The following is a 19,988-nucleotide window of genomic DNA, read 5'->3' on the forward strand; positions in this document are numbered from 1 at the left end:
TGAAACATGCAAAGCCTGAGCTGTAAACATCCGGTTGTTGATACACACTTGACAGCCTCACCAAAGAGGCTTTAGCTTGGCTCACAGCAAGAGTATGGATCACCGCCAAAACTGTCGGATAGAAAGAGACCGGGCTGACAGAGTGATTTTCTTTTCCTTTGCCTAATGCATCACGTCATTTTGAGGGGTGGGAAGTGCCCTGGGATCCTACAATACAATATTATCACAATGCCTGGGTCATGGCATGACAAATATCCTTTTAACTGCATTACAGTAAACTAAGCAAAATTAGTTTTTCACTGAAGAAATTCAAAAACATTTCTCACAATGTTTCGAGAAAATTGCATGTTTTATTTCAAATATGTTTAACAACTGTCCTACTTCCTCTGTATTGTCTCTTTGTGACTGGTGTCATTGATGTAAATGTGGCCAATCATCCACAGCTTTGACAATATTTTGCATTTTTACTTTGAATAAATGATCATTTGGACTGGGAAGGACGTTTTAAAGTCAACATGAAATGCTGTTTTGCAACCCATTTTACTTTCATAATATGGCGTATGTTAAACTGGATATTCAATAATAATAATAAACAATTTAGGGCGGGATTTTTAGCATATGATTGGCTTATGAAAATGGTCTCTACACGACAGGTGGTTGAAAGAGTGTTTGGTGACATCAGCTGACAAGGATAGTCATTTCAGAGGCAGAAAAAGCTATTATATTTCAATAAAAGATCACAGAGTCAAATGGAAAGTTAGGTCACGTCAACACTAATATGTTTTGGTTTGAAAACGTATCCGTTTCTCTATGTTTTGGCCTTTCGTCTAAACCAATTCTGCGAAAACTGAGCTTTTTGAAAACGGTCTCCCAAGTGGATAAATTTGAACATGCCATCTTCGCGTTGTAGTGTGGACAGGCAAAACGGAGATGTCTGAAAACAATGATGCATTTGTTGTCATGTTATGCAGTAATGTGATTTATTCAACCAAATACAATCAAGATGGCGGCCCATGTTGTAGCGCCGTTGCTGTGCCTGTTATTCATTTCTCTGACGTGCACAGAACAGGGTCAGCAGGGCCGCAAGTGTGCCCCTATGGTCGTTCAGAAAATGGGGAGACATTTTTATAATTAAATGAATATAGTTAAATAAAACTAAATTAAAATCTCATCATAATCTCACAATAACAGTAATAATGCGTGATGAGATTTTTTTGTAAATTGTGGGATTATTAAAGAAAATGAAGTGAAGGTGCCTTAAGAGTGCGTGCTACAGCCGATCGGGGCTGATTCCAATCGAAAGTGATCCTCCCTATGCCCTAAACACACACTGAACTGTAAGAGCCCTTGAAGTGGGTACTCTGAAGGAAACATGGCATTAGTGTATGAATGTACCCTTCGCTAACAGTCTTGTGGAAGGGCCCTATAAGAAATGGGTATATATTAAAGGTGACTAATCCTAACAATTAAACCTAACATTTTTTTTTGTGTTCCAAGAGAGAATATAAGGACTGCAGATTAGAAACAACATGAAGGTGAATAAATTATGACTGAATTTACATTTTTTTGGCAGACTTTCCCTTTTAAAGTCTTCTTGATGTAGTCTGTGAGTCGCATCCAAATCAGATATCCCCATATGTCAGTGGCAGATGAATTCGCCATCCTTTTCTAGACTTACTCTGAGCACCTGTGTCTCGCCAAGCCTGCTGGATGTTACCCTAAGATTAAGATATCAGTATTCACTGGAGAAGCAGACGAAACATCCTGCCAGCTTTTGTTAAGGATAAAAATGTTTACTCTGCACGATGGGCTACCCTGGTTTTGAAAAAGTGGTTGTGAAGTTACAGATAAACACTTCAACAATTTCTTTGGTGCCTGGGAAAGATGAATTAAACCAATTACAGACATCATCTTATTGACATTTTCTAAATGGATATCTGCCAGAAATTTCACAGCTGCAGTCATTTATTTTATCGATTCTCAATCTGCCTGGATTTTCTTCTCATTGTGTAAAGACACAAACAAATCATGGCTGTGGCTGTGTTTATCCTTTTGAAGAACCAGACAGTTGACACGTCAACTGTTTTAAGCAAGAATCTATGAAAAAGAAAGTTACTTCTATCGTAAAGACACGCAGGCTTGAGTGAAGTTTAAGATGCCATTTATTTGATAAATTTAAAACAGAAAGTAATGACTCTCTCTTTGGAGTAGGCCCCATCCGGCGGTCCGAGGTAGTTGTACCCGGAACCGTCATGTCCTGCCGGAGATAGGAGGCAGGGGTGAGGAGCCTACCCCCGTGCGGGACAGGGCTCAACTGGTGGTGGTGGGGTGGTGGAGGTTGCCGTGTTAGCACACTGAAACAGCAATGTGATAGATTGTGAGCAGACTTATAAAGCAATGGCTTACATGCGATTGGCTAGGAAATACCCAGCTAATGATGTGATGATGTACAGCTGCTAGTCTTCCCGCTAGAACTACGCTGCACTTCTATTGATAAAGATGAATTTTATTTGAAACCCCACATGTTTTGTGTTTACTAATACATACGTTTTTGCGTTGCTGTGATAACAAACCTCAGTTCTAAAGGGGGTGATGGAAATGTTTTTTTATTCCGGTAGCTACAGTAGTTATAAAAACTTTACCTTTAACTTACTTGCTCACTCAGATACTCTACAAATTAAAAACTGGCCATAGAAGAGAGCTTATCCTAATGTCTGATGTAACGCCCCTTATGGAAACATGTATTTGCATTGCCTTATGACTTGTCATTTCTCATTTCGGAATGTAATAATGTCTTCAAACTTGAATAGTTGGAAGCATTTGCATTTGTAAATCGCATACTTGCAAGTTGTGCTTAGAAAACTGTGATGAGGAGGAGGGCATGGCCGGGCTGTGAGTGTGCACTCCAGGTGCTGAGTTTCCCAATCAGTGGGAGAGAGATAAGAGGAGTCGGGAATGCTGGAGAGAGAGACACAGACACACACACACACACACACACACACACACACACACACACACACAGAGCTGTCTGCCTGGGGATGGAGGGGTCACTACCGGCCGTCGAGAGCCTGAGGTACCATAGCCGTCTGCCGAGAAGGGGAGGAGCGGTTCCGTCCGCCAGGTGCCGGAGGACCCGCTGCAGTTCACCGGGGGAGGCTAGCGTCTGGCGGAGGAGTGGTTGAGGACCGGGCGACGAAACGTCCGGGAGGCCTTCGAGCAAGTTCTTCTCTCCTCTGCGCTCTCTCTCTCTCTCTCTCTCTCTCTCTCTTTGCCTTTTTCCTCTCCCCACGCTTCCCCTCGTCTTTCCTCCAGATTCACAGGAGGCAGGGTGGGCCTCCGGCTGAGGAATAGGCAGCGTCTCCCCCCCCAGATGTGGTGGCGCACCGGCCTGAATGTGAATAGGAGTAGGGCAGGCTCAGCGGGAAAGCAAGATAAGGGATGGCAGGAGACGCCGGTTCGAGAGCGGGAGAAGCCTGTGGCTGCGCTACACGTTTGTTTATGTTGGTTTTAAGTTTACCATTAAAATGTGTTCAGCCAGTTCCTTAAATATTCATCTTTTCATTGTGTTGATTTAGTGAAAAACTGGAAAATATCATTTATTCATTATTTCTATTCTTACTAGACTTTGGATGGGTTGCAAAAAGGATTAATCTTAAATTTAAATTAAATCAAGGTTCATTTTGGTGGATCATTTTGTTGCACCAAACTTTGTGTACAGTGTACTAAAGATCTACAGCTAAGTTCAGAATCCATCATGGAGGACACAATTCACTGGAGGTGACCTTTTTAATCACAGATTAAAAATGTCATCTCTGATTTTTAAACCATGTTTAAAATTAAGTGGTGCAACACAACTGAAGTTAAAATAAAACTTGGATCAACAAACCCTGGATTAGCTCTAAACTCTGCTTAATTTAATCCTTACTGGTGCAACCCACCCTTGGCTAAAATGGCTATTTGGTTGAAATTATCAAGATATCAAATATACTATAGAAATATAGAGAAACAAGTTTTGTAGCCATATCGCTATGCCCTAGTTAGGGTTTGAAGTAATGTTTACTTTGGGTTAAGGTGCAGTCACGTTCACCTTTGTATGCCGAAATTCCATTGGGACGAAGAAGGTGTGGGCAGATGTTGAGTGCTTGTACACCAGCAAAAAACAAATTGCCAAGCAACCTTTTAATGCTGCACTTTATACTCTGTGAGCGTGATGTTAAAAAGTAAATCGATGCTAAAATTATATCCCTGTCCAATGTGAATATTCAGAGTAGCTGTGTACAGAGCACCACCCAAGAGGTCACTGCCAAGTAAAGCAACTTCCTATTGGACAACATGGAAATTCGCCTGTTGTAGTTCACCAAACTTTAACTCCACGAGGTTAAATTCTGTGCCATGGGAAGACCATCGCGCGAAATTCACAATCACACAGGTTTTGAATTGACTGTATTTTGCCCACAGAATTTATACCCGTATACAGGTAACTGTAACTGTGCCTTTTAGGGTTTGGGATTGGTGTTAAGGTTGAAGTTTAGGTTTAGTGGTTGAAGTAAGGTTTAGTTTGGGTTAGTGGTTAGGATTAGTTAAATTTGAGTTTGGGGTAGACACTTGTTTAAGTCTTCTCCAGCATCTCAACATCATCTGATCTGACAACTGCTAGTTATGCATTGTTAAATGCTCTCTTTGGTGTAGCACCAAGTCTTCAGTTTCTACTTTCTTTTCTCTAAAATATTTGTGTGAGTTTAAGTTTTGATGAACTAACTCAAAGTGTATTAAGTATTAAGTATTAAGTACATAGTATTAAGGAGGTTTTTACCCAGGACGCTGCCTCTCGTTTGTACAGGCGTTTTCCATTCACATGAGAAGTGGTGCGAAATGCGCTAGTATAATGCCCCCTACTTCTGCTGCGTCTATGAGACAATTACTGTAAATATTGTATTCGTGTTTATGTAAGTGATTGCAGGCCACTTTTTTTCATGAAATGTTTTATAACTATAAATATTGTAATAAGCTATTTTTTATATTAATGTAAAATTATAATATCAAGGCTAAACAATGTAATTGTAAACATTGATGGCAGGCGAGTCGTTAGACATGGGCATCCGGGGCTTCAGCCCCGGATGTTTTTTTTATAGCCCCGGATCTCAAAAAATTGCATTTATTGATAATTATTATTATTTTTAATAATTTTGTATTTATTTAAAAAATGTACCGGGTCTTTTAATCTATCCTTCGAATCATGTATTAAAGACGATTAAAATGTGTTCAAGCAGATCAAAGTTACTATGGTTACAGAATGCTTGTATTTAGAGTGCGTACCAGAGGAGAGAGCCTGAAAGAGTCATCGGTTAACTTACAGCTTTAGGGCTTGACTGTCATTGTTGTTTGTGGCTTCTGGTGGTAGCTATTATGGACATTAGACACTTTTTAAAAAAGTAAAATAAGGAGTCATGAACGATCACGAGGGAGGCAAGAAGAGTTATCTACTGGCTCGTTCCTCATCATTAAGCTCAGGTCGGTGAAGGCTCTTAAGCAAACCCTGGTCTAACTTACTAGCCCTGTAAGTTACTCACTGTGGTATTAATGCAGAACATGTACTGTATATATAAAGTACGTGGGACCTTACTATTTCGCCTATAGCTAATCCATTTTGTGAGCCATAATCCGTTTCTCGTGAGGAATGTAGATGAAGTAGCCTATACATCTGATTTGGCGATTGAAACACGATGTAGTGGAGGCTAAACGCACATAAACGCCGTTTACGCACCTCCCAAAATTCGGAAATAGCGTTTACCCACCTCCAAAGTGGGTTTATCCACCTCTAAATTGCGTTTATCCACCTCTAAATAGATAGTTCCTAAGCCATTTTAAATTAAGCTTATGTCGTTTTAGTTTCATATTGTTCATTAATAGTTTCATAGGTTGTTTAAACCTAAGACGAAGTCTTTCATAATGCGCTCCATGCGCGTGCATCGATATTGACTACTACCAGCTATATACAGCGTGCTGTCTTGTTGACCAATCAGCAGGAAGCAGCAGACTGCATCAAGATTCATCCGTCACTCACTAGCCCAAACGTCTAATGTAAAAATGGATATCCGGCAATTTTTTAAGCGCCGTCAAGACGGCAGTCCTCCACCTCCTGAGGCCAGCAAACGGCCTCGGCTACAATCCCAAAGTGAGTGAGCTCGGAAAACAGTACTAAACTTCATGTTTTTGAGGTTAATTTGGTTAGATTAATAGATAATTAGATTCATGTCACTGACTCAACAAGTCACCTCTACCTTTTCCCATTATCCAATGTTACAAGTAATATTCAGGATACATTATTAATTAATATTCATGTATTATTTATTTGTGTTTCTGTGAATAGCTGTTACAGTTCTACAAATAAAGCGTTCTATCTTTTTACCTATCATTTAAAATGCAAAAAAAATGCACCTGAATGCAGGAAATGAAGTGTTTAATGGCCAACATTTCCTGGGGGAGGTCCCCCAGACCCCCCATTTATATTATTATTGCTTATTATTATGTGCCTATGAGTAGAAGAAGTAGTTACCAAAAGCGGGCCGGCTTGTGGGCGGGCGGGGGTGGGTGGGGGGGACTGGGCTAAGCCCCCAATGTATCAAGATCCTAGCAACGCCCCTGATTGATGGCGTCTAGCCACCTGTATCCACATTTGATGAGTTCCTTATTTTTTATGACTAAAGAAACAGACTGGATGTTACTTCATATTTTTATTGGTATAGTATAAATAACATCACGTCAATAATTATAATGGGAGAGCTACAACTTTTCTGTTTATCTAAATTTGATGTTTCAGACATCTGTTGCTGAAGAGAAAATTAAAGTATACAGTCCATGGTCCATTTGTGTACGTCACATTTTTAGTTATCTATTTTAGCCACATAAGCGATACATGTTTCCATAGTCTATTTTCACCTGGTACACCGACTCATCCACTCACAGCTTTTAATTAAGCTGTTTTCCTATTTATGCCTCTAAACTCTAAAGAAACGTTATATGTCAGGAGGAAATTCAGCAACAGCGAGTATACTAAGTGTCATTTGATTGGTTGTGAATAAATTAAGCTCTGATTGGTCAGTGATAAACGGCAGCCGCGGAAATATAACAGCTGAAATGTGCCGTAAGCAGTCACAACAAAGCGTCAGGTTTCTCGTGAACGAGCTTGGAAAGAAGCACCAATTCGACTGCCAGCTCTGTCTTGCCACCTGCCGCCTCTCTCTCATTGGAAATGAATAGGGAAAGTGCGGTGACCACTTCCCGTGTAAAATCACTTTAATGTGGTGTAATGACCTAGTTAGGCAAATAATTAATTCAGAAACATTCTGGGCATACATTTTGATATCATTGTCTAGATTTGGGCCAGTTGTAATACTTCTGGTATGCCCAGATTCCAATGAGGGAGTCCATTTGGATATTTTATTTACCCAACACATTGTAAGCATTGAAAATTAGGTAATATGCTGCCTTCATGTGCTATCGGAATTTTCCTGCTTCCCAGTTCTGAAGTGGTTACGAGTACGTTGTGTTCATGTGCTTTGTTGTCTGAAAGAACAGGAAGCATGGACGACGCCAGGTTCATTCATTCATATTTCTTATGGAACTTTTGACACCATAATGCATATCACTCAGTTAGCTTGTTGACAATAATACAATTTGAGCCAAATACAAGCTATTTTCATGGTGTTTCAATGTCCAACATGCATTGAATGGTTGCTGATGTACATAAATTAATATGAACAAAACAGCATGTGCTAAAAATTTGCTGTATTTAGAAAAAATAACAAAACTTGTCATTCACTACAGAAACTGTACTCTCCTCCACAATGTTGAAAGTTTAGGACCCCTCCCATCTCGGCAACTCTGGTATCATCTAGAATTCCGAGTTTCCCACTTGAACTTCCGACTTCATGTGCTCAGATCTCATAATTACGATTTTCCAAGTCCACTTGAAGGGCACAGTAGTCTCAGACAGGTGTCAGAATATATGTTTTAGTTTATTTCACCAAGGAGACGATTTTAAAATTTTTGGTTGATGCATTTTTTTCAAGAGAGACAGCACAAACTAATAATTTACTATTTTCAAAAACTACGTTTTTCAATAAAATATTTATTATGGCCATAGACTACTTAAAAACAATCAAATATGCAACAAATATTAGGTAACATGTTGCAGTATGGAATTAAGTACACGTGTTTGTGCTGGTCTCCATAAAATGACTTCATTTTTACAATACTTCAACGATTATCGCCATTTAAAAATATTACGATATCCGATTATATCGTCAACCCCCCTGAAATGAATATTTTTACTTTTATTGATTTTGCTTTAAAATGTAATTAATTTATTGAAACACGAAAAACTGAAATAAAAGACATTAAACTAGATGGAAAAGCAATTAAAATAACAAAGTCTTATATATATATATATATATAATCACCTCCCCAAATCTAAACCATTACCATCTCCAACAGCCCCATTTGACATCACGCAAGCATCCGTCAATGACAACAAATGACCATTAAAGATAATCATAATAAATAACCCTTATAAATTCCCACGTGTTCCCCAAAAAATGCTGCTGTGTGTTATTGTGCCTTGGTTATACAGTTTATGCTGCCTAAAGAAAAGAAACATGAAAAATTATTTGGCAGGTGTTAATTTCAAACCTCGTTTACCAGGAGTAGGCTGTAAGACAAATTCGGGAGAAAGGAAATGAAAACAGTGTCACTGACTTCAAGCTTTGCAATCGCACCCACACTTTCTGCTGGAAAATTATCTCTACAAATTTTTTAATTATCATGTTTTGGTGAATTGCAAGACCCCCGGCGAGCCACTTGATTTTGAACAAATGAACCATAGGTTCACGACCTCAAACGGTCGTGAACCTAGGTTCCATAGGTTCAAACGGTCTTTTCTTGTGCTCCAACTTCTGGAAAATTTCTTCAAAATTATTGGAATATTTTACAATGTGTAGAAATCCGTGTTACGCAAGACATTCTGCGGTAAACAGAAAAAGCACCTTCAACCCAGTTTCTCTTGTTTTGCAGGTGAAATGGTCCGACTCCTCATCCACTGCTATCACCAAAAGTCATCGTGAGTTAGAGAATTTTCTTTTAAAGGTGAGGAGAGAGTCACTCTTAAAAAAATAAAATGTTATTTGTAAAGGTGCTATATATTTTGTGTTAGTCTTGTGGGTCTGCAGTATATGCCAGTGTGCCATATAATGCAGACCCAATCATTCCTGGTCTGTGTTTGGAATGGAATATTAACATACAGCATACTGCACAGTATAAACCATTTACTGCATAATATTTAAAATTAAATGGCATGGAAAACAATAAATGTCAAACAGTAGTATGCTATTTGTCAAAGGACATTTAATATGAATTTAGTTATCTTATTGCACTACATGTGTTTTTTTAAAGATCCATTTTATTGTAAGAATATTTTCATTTTTGACAGTCTGATTAAATTAGAGTTCAAGAGATCTTGAAAAAGCAATGTTGTAATGTTTTATACTGTACATTTTAGTAAATGTAGTAGGTTATCCTGGTATTCCATGAATGCAGAACATTTTTATACTCTGTATTGTGCACATTATACATACTTTATTCTGCAAAAATAGTGTTCTTCAGTTTTACTTTGGTGTGGTTTGTTGGCAGGGCAAATGTCATGCGCTTTTATTTCCAAAGCATTTGCAGCCAAGCAATGGAAAATTGAAATATTGCAATATAAAGTAAAATAATCTCTCTCTCTTTAGCTTCCAAAGGAGCAGAGTCCGGATGGCTTTGAGAAGAGTATTGTGAGGTTACTCAATTGTGGAGACCAGAATGAACACAGAGAACTGGAGAGAACCCTCAGGTGAGTCATCTTAATAACTGTTGACCCACCTATGCCTGTTGTTTTTGTTTTTTAAGAAATAGTTCACCCAAAAATGCAATTCTGTCATAATGTTTGGGTGAACTAACTGTAGAATTCTTCAGAGATGCAAAGATATGGATCTGGTATTCTCATCACCATATAAGCGGTAATGACTGTTCAATTCTTAAGCCCCACAACACAACAGTATTTGGGTCAGTAGGATGTCAGGACCAGAGGGGATTCTTCTTCCTGTAGCACAGTTTGAAATCGAAACTCTAGTGTGACTGTATGTTTTCAGTGGAGTTATTGCTGCCTTAAAATATGCTTTAAAGATGCACGTCATTTAGACTTTTTATTACTATTTGAATGTGTTTTTTTCTCTATTTTGTCCCTGTACAGGGAGAAGTTCTTGTCTCTGTCACAGGATGTTCTTCAGCGGTGTGACGTTGCCAGTTTCTTCCAGTCTGATCCATCTTTATTGTCCTGCAGCCACTGTGAGAAACTTGATATCAAATGTATATTTTATATGGGTTAATTTAGTCTCAAAATGGCCAAATATTGACCAATGAATCAGTCTTGCTGATATATCAGCCTAGCGTTATGCAGGCATGTGAAATACTTGCCCATCTGCCTTCTCTGCAGGTACCAGTGCACCTGTATCCAGAATCCATCAGTCTGAACGGGGTTTCTCTGAGGACTGCTCTGAGACCTCCAGTCTGGAGGAAGGTGAGAGAGAGAGAGAGAGAGAGAGAGAGAGAGAGAGAGAGAGAGAGAGATATATACACACACACACACACACACCTGCCCTTGAAATACACACCAACATACATACTAGGGTTTTCCCATTCAAAATGTCAGTCGTCGATATCAGGGCTGGGAATTGATACAGATTTCCTGATTCAAATAAATTGATTCATATGGGTAATTTTTACTTGTAATATTAATTTTGCTTGAATATAAAATAAATTCTCCCCCAGCTGTTAAATGTACAGGGCTTCTAACCAGGTACTTTATGAAAATATAAATATTATTTTATTAATTTTAATCATTTTTATCACATTTTAACTTTTTAAAAATGTACAAATCCATGCATTCCATCAATAAAAATATATTAGGTCTTGAAATATTGTTGTAACTAATTTTAACAACATAATGGACAATTGCAGGTCTATTAGGTTCCATTTACGTTGCATAGATCTGATATTTTGACACAATTGGTTTTTTTTCTGTTTGAGATGTAATGACTATGGTTCCATTAATACTTCACCAAGATGGCCATTTTCATCAAGAACTGTAACATACTCATCACAAAAGCAGTAATGCTTTACTGGCTGCTATAGTTTCATCATTGTCTTTTCTCTCTTGCAGATGTGGATGCTTACAGCATCAGAGATACAGGACTGAGGTAGAGTTTACATACACCCTCATCCTCAATATCAGGATTGTCCTGCAAAGAACAGTAACCATGTACAGTACATGTCTTTTCTTGTCAGTTCATCTGTCTCTCTCTCCCTGTAGTAATCCGTGTTCTGAATGCCAGCGAAGGGGAAACTGTGAGCAGAATGGAGAGAGGGAACAGGTGAGACCCTGGAACTCTCTTTCTGAAATATTTATCATTGGATTCTGTATACTGTTTCACATACTATTTAAAGTACGCAGAATGCAGTATATACTGCGCAGTAAGCAGTAGACAACATCTCTCTCAGATGATTTCAGATATCTAAAGATTTGAGGTCTTTTTGTTGTCCTTTGAGGCTTGTTATGCTCTGTTTGTGTCTGACTGACAGAGCTGTGCAAATGACAGACAAATCCACACGCCTGGACAAAAGAGCAAAGGAAGATCAGCTGGCAAAAGGTAAATACATATTCACACTCAATTATTGTGTTCAATTGTATTCTCTGGGAGTAGATTGAAATGTTTGATATTTGAGTTTCACCAAAAAAATTGTTAAAAATAGTAAAAAAAAATTAATTGATTTGTTTGTCTTAAAGTTATTTATTTAATTTTTTTACTTAATCCAATTGGAAAAAAAATCCTTGAGTTTGTTCGCATGTGGTATCTGAAAACACCAAACAAATGTGGAGCCTTTTCTTAAAATTGTATTGGTTTTATTTTACTTGTTTACTATGTTACACCTGTTGTTTTCCAGTCAAATATGTCCGACCATTGGAAATGAATGGATTAGATGACAAAATACAGAAATATTATGTTTTCAGGAGCATCCTAATCCTTAAGATGAGCACATATGTGGATGTGTGTTTGCACACACAAAGTCCTCAGACATGTGTGCACGCGCGCACACACACACACACACACACACACACACACACACACACACACACACACACACACACGTTGGTCTACCTATCATTATGAGGACTTTCCATAGACATAATGATTTTTATACTGTACAAACTATATATTCTATCCCCTAAACCTAACCCTACCCCTAAACCTAACCCTCACAAGAAAACATTCTGCATTCTGCATCATTTAATATGTTTTTTAAGCTATTTAAATTATGGGGACACTAGAAATTTCCTCAAACCACATTTATAGCATAATACCCTTGTAATTACCGGTTTGTAACCTAAAAAATTGTCCTCGTAAACCACATAAACATGCCCACACACACACACCTTGGCCTTTTGTGCATCATCTTTCCATGTACACTCAAGAACTACTTATCATATTATGTTGTGTTTGGGCACAAACAGTTATTCAGCAAATTATAAAGCGTTATTGAAGAACGGGTATGATCAGCTATATGCGTGAAGTCCAGATTCTAAGCTTTAAAATGACACCTATTTTGTTTAGTTGTTATTAAATCTGATTATTTAAAATAAATTATACAGGGAGTGTCCCCCCACTAGCCTGGTATAAGCTCAATAAATCAATAAAATCTTGTCATAATTACTAAATAAGAAGTTGATAAAATATCTAATGGAATATCTTGGGATAATATATGCAATATGAGAGATTTATTAACAATCTTAGTGGGCTTGTCATTTTTGACCAGTAACACAAAAGGTGTCAGCACAAATCAACACAACAAAAGAGTTCAAATAAACACCTAAAAGACTGTTGATTTGTAACGTCAACCTTCTGATCAGTTTTCGCCATATAGCATAAAATTATAAGCTATCGGGATCAGCCAAGATTTTTTATCTACTGTTATCAGGGACAGAGGCCGACGAGTGACCACTGCAAAGAGTTCAAATGGGATTCAAAAACCTTCTGCAACATTGATGATCAACCAGACTGCTTGCAAAGGTGTGTGCTGTGGCAAACGGCAATATAATGATGTTTGATGTGAGGAGAACAGATTTGAGCTAAATGCTAAAGTGATTTTCTGTGTGTGCATGGCTTATACATACATGAGCTGCTACAGTGCTGTTACTTCAGTCTGTTGGTTTGTAGACACAGGACGGGACCAGTATGGTGACACATCATCAGAGAGCTCGAACTCTGTGCCGTCAAGCCCTGTTTACCAGAAGAACCTGGAGGACCAAGGTATGTTGATGTGCTTTTAATAAGGCTGATGAAGCTAACACATTAACATTTGAGATTAAATATGTGAAAAACCTTGAAATGCTTTAAATGCATTGTACACATCAGCTGGGCTGTTGTTTAGAAAGTGATGGGCTGTATCACAATTCACATATTTCTGTCATTACTAGTATTCGTGAGTAGAATGTTGTGAAATCATAATATGTTGAGAAAGTATGCCAAAGATGGGTTTTTGAAGTGTATATCTGTGCATGCTTTTTTGGCTAATATTGCCCACAATGGAAGAGGATTTGTGATTATTCTCTTTAGTCTTTTTTCAGTTGTATAAAAATGTATTTAGATGCAAATTCAAAGGTTGAGGTTGACCACGTCAAGCCCTGAAAATATGAGATTAAAAAAATGTATTGTGTTCAATCTGTTGATTGCCTTAGTTTTTAATAATTTTCAATGATTTAATACTAATTCTTGTTATTATCATTACTTATTGATACTAATTTATGTATTAATTACAATTAAAGGAATATTCTGAGTTCAAGACAAATTAAGCTCAATCGAATGCATTTATGGCATAATATTGATTACACTTACAACAGAAGTGAATGGGGCCATTTTTGGAGGGTTTAAAGACAGAAATGTTTAGCTTATTTTATTAAAGCACTTAGAGTAATTCTTCTGTTGAAACTATTCATATTATTTGAGCTGTAAAGTGTCATTTTTGATGGTTGTTTTAGGGTTTATGGCTTTATGTTGTCATGTCAACACATTTGTAAAATTGGATATAACTACACAGAAAATGTTAGTAAGCAATTTTTATCGTACTGGAGGATGGTGATTTTATTATACGTAACTGAATCGCTTACTGTCCTTCTAAGCTTTAGGCAAATGTATTTTTTACGCTCTGATGAAGAGAAGTATTCTAGTTTCACTGTCTGACCAATTTGATGACATTTTTCTTATTTACGTCATCTGGAAAAGGCTGTATGTATGAAAGGGGCTATTGTTTATGTCTTGTGGCTGTACTTTTGAAACTGTATTTTAACGTTTACGGATTGGCCCCATTCACTTCCACTGTAACCCAGAAATTCAAAATCTGTGGTTAATCAACTTTATATCACAAATGCTATCGATTGAGCTAAACTTGTATTAAACCAGTAATATTCCTTTAATTGATGTTTAGCATTTAAATAACTTTTGATTAGATGAAATAAACATGGTTTTAAAAGTGTTTGTTTGGGGGGGGCGTCTGTGGCTGAGGTGGAAGAGCAGATTTTCCACTAATCACAGGGTTGGTGGTTTGTTTCCTGGCCCATACGACTCCACATGCCAAAGTGTCCTTGGGCAAGACACTGAACCCCAAGTTGCTCCCAATGGCTAGCGCCTTGCATGGCATCTCTGCCATCATTGGTGTGTGAAAGTGTGTGTGAATGGGTGAATGACTCAGTGTAAAGTGCTTTGAATACCGCTAAGGTTAAAAAGGCGCTATATAAGTGCAGACCATTTACCATTTGTCTTTGCAGATACAGAGAGTCAATCCGATAACTCTGCGCAGGAACCTGCTGAAAAGATTCACCTCGCCAAAGGCATTGGCGGCAAAGCGGTTGCCATGGTGAACCCATTAGTTGCCGAGCCTCAGAACGTTCTGCAGCCACCTTCAGTGGTGGAGTTGGCGCTGACCGCTTGCCTCCCCTACGCTCTACAGTACAACACCACCCAGAGGGACGCCGGAGAGAGTAAGATAACCATTACGATTCCACTGGCCAGAGACCCGGCACCATCATCGGCCAGCACTCACCCACAGCAGCAGCCTCCACCGAGGGCGTTTAGCGTCCTCTCGGCTGGCCAGTGTCCTCTACTGCCCACCAACATCACAGCCAACAATCCTGTCAAATCAAACGTCAAGGCCTCGTCACTGCCCGTATCTGTCAACACCCCTTCCAGTTCGAGTTCCTGCCACGTCTCCACTAGCCAAGTCCCAGGAACTTGTCCTACAAATGTACCCACTCACACCCCGGGGCCCGGGCCACTGCCGGCCCCTGCCGTCACACACAGCACAGCTCAGAGCGATTCCTTGTCCTACATCAACAGCTCGAGCTTGTCGGTCACAGCACAAGCACAGCAAGGGGGCTGCAACACCTGTGGATGTCGTGGAAGCTGCGGGGGCAACACTGCTCAACAGTCACCCAGCTACTTCCTTCCCCCTCAACCTGCCCGTCAAATGTTTGGGCCACCGCCCCCCTTCTTCCATCTCCCTCCGTCTCTATGCAATAGTTTCCCTGCCCAGGGTCACCAAAATAACGGGTCACCTCTGCCCTTCTACGCCCACACTGGTCCTCCCGCAGCTTTTCTACACGCCCACTCGGATCCTATGCTGGCTTCACAGGCAGGCTACAGCATGCCTCAAATGCCCCCTTTTCGACGCTTTTATCCTCCTGTTTTTCCACCGGTGGGCCTGATGTCAGGTGGAACCGGCCCAAAAAAGCCCACTAATGTGTCCTGCTATAACTGCGGTATGAGCGGGCATTACGCCCAAGACTGCAAACAACTGTCCATCGATGCCGGGCTGACGGGTAACAGCAGGGCCAGGAAATGATAATATGGTCAGAAACTAACTCTACGCAAGTACGCACATGCAGATGAGAATGCTTGGTAAACGCATTGCAAGCACACAAGCCTGTTGTACATTCAGACTAGGACTGCACAATCAGTTGAATTACAATAGAAATAGCGATATGACCTTGTGCAATTATTAAACTACAAAAAGACTGATTTAAATGAAGGCAGAATTATAGTATATTACACTTAGCTGAAAATGGGAATGTTTAAAATAACTATTATATTAATATATAATATAATAATAATAATAGTAATAATAGTATAATATATTCAGACCACATGTCTGTATCTGAGAATTAGAATTTTTGATTATTATATTATAAATCATTATAATATATTAATAATATTTCCAGACCACATGCTGGACTGTATCTGATATTTTGAGTTATTTGATTATTATATTACATTTTATTTTTAATAATAAATATTATTAGATTTACTATTATATTATAATAATATATTAATATAATGTATTGAAAACACATGCTGGCTTACAGCTGAGAATTTGAATTATTCAAAAATAATGATTATAATAACTAATTATATTTTTATAAATAGAATAGTAATGTAATATTTTCGGACCACATGATGGCCTGTAGCTGAGAATTAGAATTATTAAATTATATTAATTATTCTATATTAATGAGCTTAATATAATTATAATAAATTCTATAATATATTCAATCCACATGCTGGCTTATAGCTGAGAATTTGAATAAAAAATAAAAAAAGTATTATATTACATTATGTGATTTATTTTGTCGCTGCTTAGGAAACAAGGCTAATAGAAATGAAAAGCGGTAGTTCTAGCAGGAAGACTCCATATCCTTATGCTTTCTTTCAATCATGCATCTCATCCAATCACAACACAGCCTCCATTTTATAAGCCTTCACACCTGTTTTATTATTCAGATGCTTCCGTTGTTTTCACCCTCCACCACTCCATCTTCTGGGCGGGGGAAAGCTCTGCTCCAAATATACCCAAATATAATTATCTCTACATTCATTTTAATTCCAATCTTCCAAAGTCTTTTCTGATAGAACAACAAGGCACCCGTGTTATTTCACACACCCTGAGAGCCTCACCTCAACATTAGAGCTGCTGCATCGATGCAATTGAATTCCTTTTTGTTCAGTTAGCCTTGTTTTCTAAGCAGCGACAATATGAATCACATTTAAAAAAAAATCACAATATTAATCAAAATAATGGCAGTGTGAGTTTTATTTATTTATTTATTTTTGGTCCATATCGTGCATTTCTAGTTCGTACTCATGCAATGACGCGTGAAGTCGAGCTTGCGTAGCTAGATGTGTTTGCGTTCTTGTACTTGCGTAGAGTGTTTCAAACCTTATTCTCTAGCTCCATAATGCTTTTTAGCCCTCATAGTGACACCCCTCTGTGTGTTTGTGTGTTTTTCAGGTGGTTTCCGGCTGAAGTATGTTGCCCCAAACTCTTCGGAAACACTAGACAAAACTGATTGACAGGAAGCAGGGGAACAAGCAATTCCAGAGAAGCTTTAGACTGATTTTTATGTTTGTATTAGCATTTTGTCAAGAAATCCCATGCAAAGGGAGAGAATATATCTGTACATTTTGGACACGGCCACACTTTGGTCAAGGTGCAAAACCTTACAAATTTGGTTTTCTTAGAAACAAATTGATCGAGTTCTAGTTTAAATAGGATAAGTTGTTTGTTTTAGGTTCAGGATAAGTACTTTATTGTTGTCAGAAGACTTTTGTTTTTTATGAACAAAAGTTAATTTGAAAATGAGTTCTCTAGTGCAGTATTTCTTTCTTTTTTTTTTGACAACACGTGAATCTGTATAGGCTTTTATACGTGCCACGAGCAATTAAAGGGATAGTTCACCTAATAATTGAAAATTCTGTCATTATATTCTTGCTTTCATGTCGTTCCATACCCGGATGCTGCCATATTTTCCATGGAACACAAAAGTAAAGTTTTCAAAGAATCTTTACGCAGCTTGACAGACATCGTGTCCATGTCTGTCAGGCTCCAAAAAGAAAAGAAAAATCTTCTGGAGCAATACGGTAGCATTATCACAAAAATGAACGCACCATTTTTGAGCACAAAAAAGACGCAAGCTCTGGCTTAGGTGAAGAATATTCCGAGAATAACAACTACATTTTGGTCTAGACTCGGAATGGAACGAGTCATATCGACAACTTGTTTTGTTCCACAGAAAAAATTAAAACATACAGTTTTGGAACGATATGAGGGTGAGTAAATAATTACATAATTTTCATTTTTGGGTGAACCATTTCTTTACGGCAAGAAAAACAATACTCAGTTGTGTTTTTGTAAACATATTTTGAAAGTTCTTTATTTGTTATCAAAGATTCGCTTTTGTCTTAGCTGATAATGGCGATTAAGAGAGAAGATCAAAGCGGATAACGATGCTCTTTCTGACATTATATGCTGCTTGTTTGCCCCGTTGTCATTTTGGATGTGATGCACTACAGCCGTTCTCTGAAAAACGTAAGTCAGGCGTTTATAATGCACTGAAATAGCCAGATTTACAGTACTGCCTCCATTCACAAGCTCTGACCACTAGAGAGCGTCAGAGATTTTTACCATGCAGCTTCAGGTCTTATTGATATTGTATTGAAGTCTTCATGGCAGAAGTGCTTTGGGAGTCAAATAAAATCAGTTATACGCACTCATTCTTAGCCTAAAACACTGTTATGAGGAAATACTGAATATAATTTAAATGTCAAATACTCTGTAACCAAGAATGGATGGTTTTTGGTAGAAAGGTGTTTGTAAACATAGGACAACTCTTTAGCATCAAGAATATCTTGCTTGTGTGTTGAAGCTATTTTTCTTATAACTGTCAAAGGGAAAAGCGGGCAGATGTTTGTGCCTATTGCCATGCGTTGGAAATTATTTGTTATAAGTAAATATTTAAAATATCAAAGTTTTTATAATTTCTGAAATCTTGCTGAAATTGCCAAAGCTGCCCTTCCTTTTTTATATGGAGATTTGGCATGTTTGTATCGAGGGAAATAGCTGTAAGGATTTTATTTTGATATTTTCAAAGACATTTTGATGAAGGGCTCGAGGCCTTTAGTGTGGTTGTCCAGGTGTTGCACATTTACTATAAGTAACATCACCTGCAATTGGGGAGCTCATTTGTTACCCCCAATTCCTGGATTTTGTTACAGGGTTTTAAATGTGCTTTGTTTGATTGACCTGGTACAATAAACACTAATCTATAAATAGACTTTGAAGGGAGTTAAATACTCCAGGTTGAATTCAAAAAGCTATGGACCGTATTCGTTATACTTCTATGGATTTATGAAGCTGTACTGTATGAATGAGGCTTCGCCTCTGTTTATGTTTACTGTATTTCATATGTACATGTTGATTAATCTGGACTGAAAGGTCAAATTAATCTGATCACATTTGCATTCTCTGGCAAATTGATCATGTCGGTCAAGATATTAGCAATAAATATAAAAACCCAGTTTGGCATTGGTCGTTTTATTATCGATTGTTTATGTTGAATGGCTAATTTACATTCCTTTTTTGCCAGAAAGAATAAAAAATAGGTATTTTATAGGTATTTTTGACTGCTGACTTTTAAAATACATCACTATCTATGATAAAGTACATAAATCTGATTCCAAAATAAATTAAAGGGTGACATGATAACAGAAATTAAAAGATGAAAATGTTATTTTCAATACACTGATCACCATTTGTAATGTATGAAACAATTACATTACAATCAATTTATGTGTAGGGTCTAAAAATGCCCTTAATGCAGACAGAGCGAGTTATTGTTGGTCATTAGAGTGTTCAAAACAATGGTAAAAAGCAGGGTCACTTGGCATGTCATGCCCCTCTGCCCACACAGTAGAGGAGGTTGAGCAGGGTGGGAAAAGTTGTTCTTTAAACTTAAATATTGATCTGTTTCTCACCCACACCTATCATATCTCTTCTGAAGTCATGGATTA

At 38.0% G+C, this 19,988-nt stretch overlaps 1 protein-coding gene across 1 annotated transcript in view; it reads left to right on the forward strand.

Moving 5' to 3' along the window:
* LOC127648681 (zinc finger CCHC domain-containing protein 2-like) overlaps positions 1 to 19,489 on the forward strand; it is a 29,310-nt gene extending 9,821 nt beyond the window's left edge. The window contains exons 4-14 of the mRNA XM_052133399.1: positions 9,073 to 9,144; positions 9,786 to 9,886; positions 10,286 to 10,380; positions 10,529 to 10,612; positions 11,255 to 11,291; positions 11,405 to 11,465; positions 11,674 to 11,741; positions 13,069 to 13,160; positions 13,308 to 13,400; positions 14,915 to 15,964; positions 17,431 to 19,489. Of these exons, the coding sequence (XP_051989359.1) occupies positions 9,073 to 9,144; positions 9,786 to 9,886; positions 10,286 to 10,380; positions 10,529 to 10,612; positions 11,255 to 11,291; positions 11,405 to 11,465; positions 11,674 to 11,741; positions 13,069 to 13,160; positions 13,308 to 13,400; positions 14,915 to 15,964; positions 17,431 to 17,492 (1,815 nt within the window). The 3' untranslated portion in view covers positions 17,493 to 19,489. The remainder of the gene's footprint in view (positions 1 to 9,072; positions 9,145 to 9,785; positions 9,887 to 10,285; positions 10,381 to 10,528; positions 10,613 to 11,254; positions 11,292 to 11,404; positions 11,466 to 11,673; positions 11,742 to 13,068; positions 13,161 to 13,307; positions 13,401 to 14,914; positions 15,965 to 17,430) is intronic.
* Positions 19,490 to 19,988: the final 499 nt, after the last annotated feature.

This window comes from Xyrauchen texanus, chromosome 9 (genome assembly GCF_025860055.1).
Source record: "Xyrauchen texanus isolate HMW12.3.18 chromosome 9, RBS_HiC_50CHRs, whole genome shotgun sequence".
NCBI classification, from domain to species: Eukaryota; Metazoa; Chordata; class Actinopteri; order Cypriniformes; family Catostomidae; genus Xyrauchen; species Xyrauchen texanus.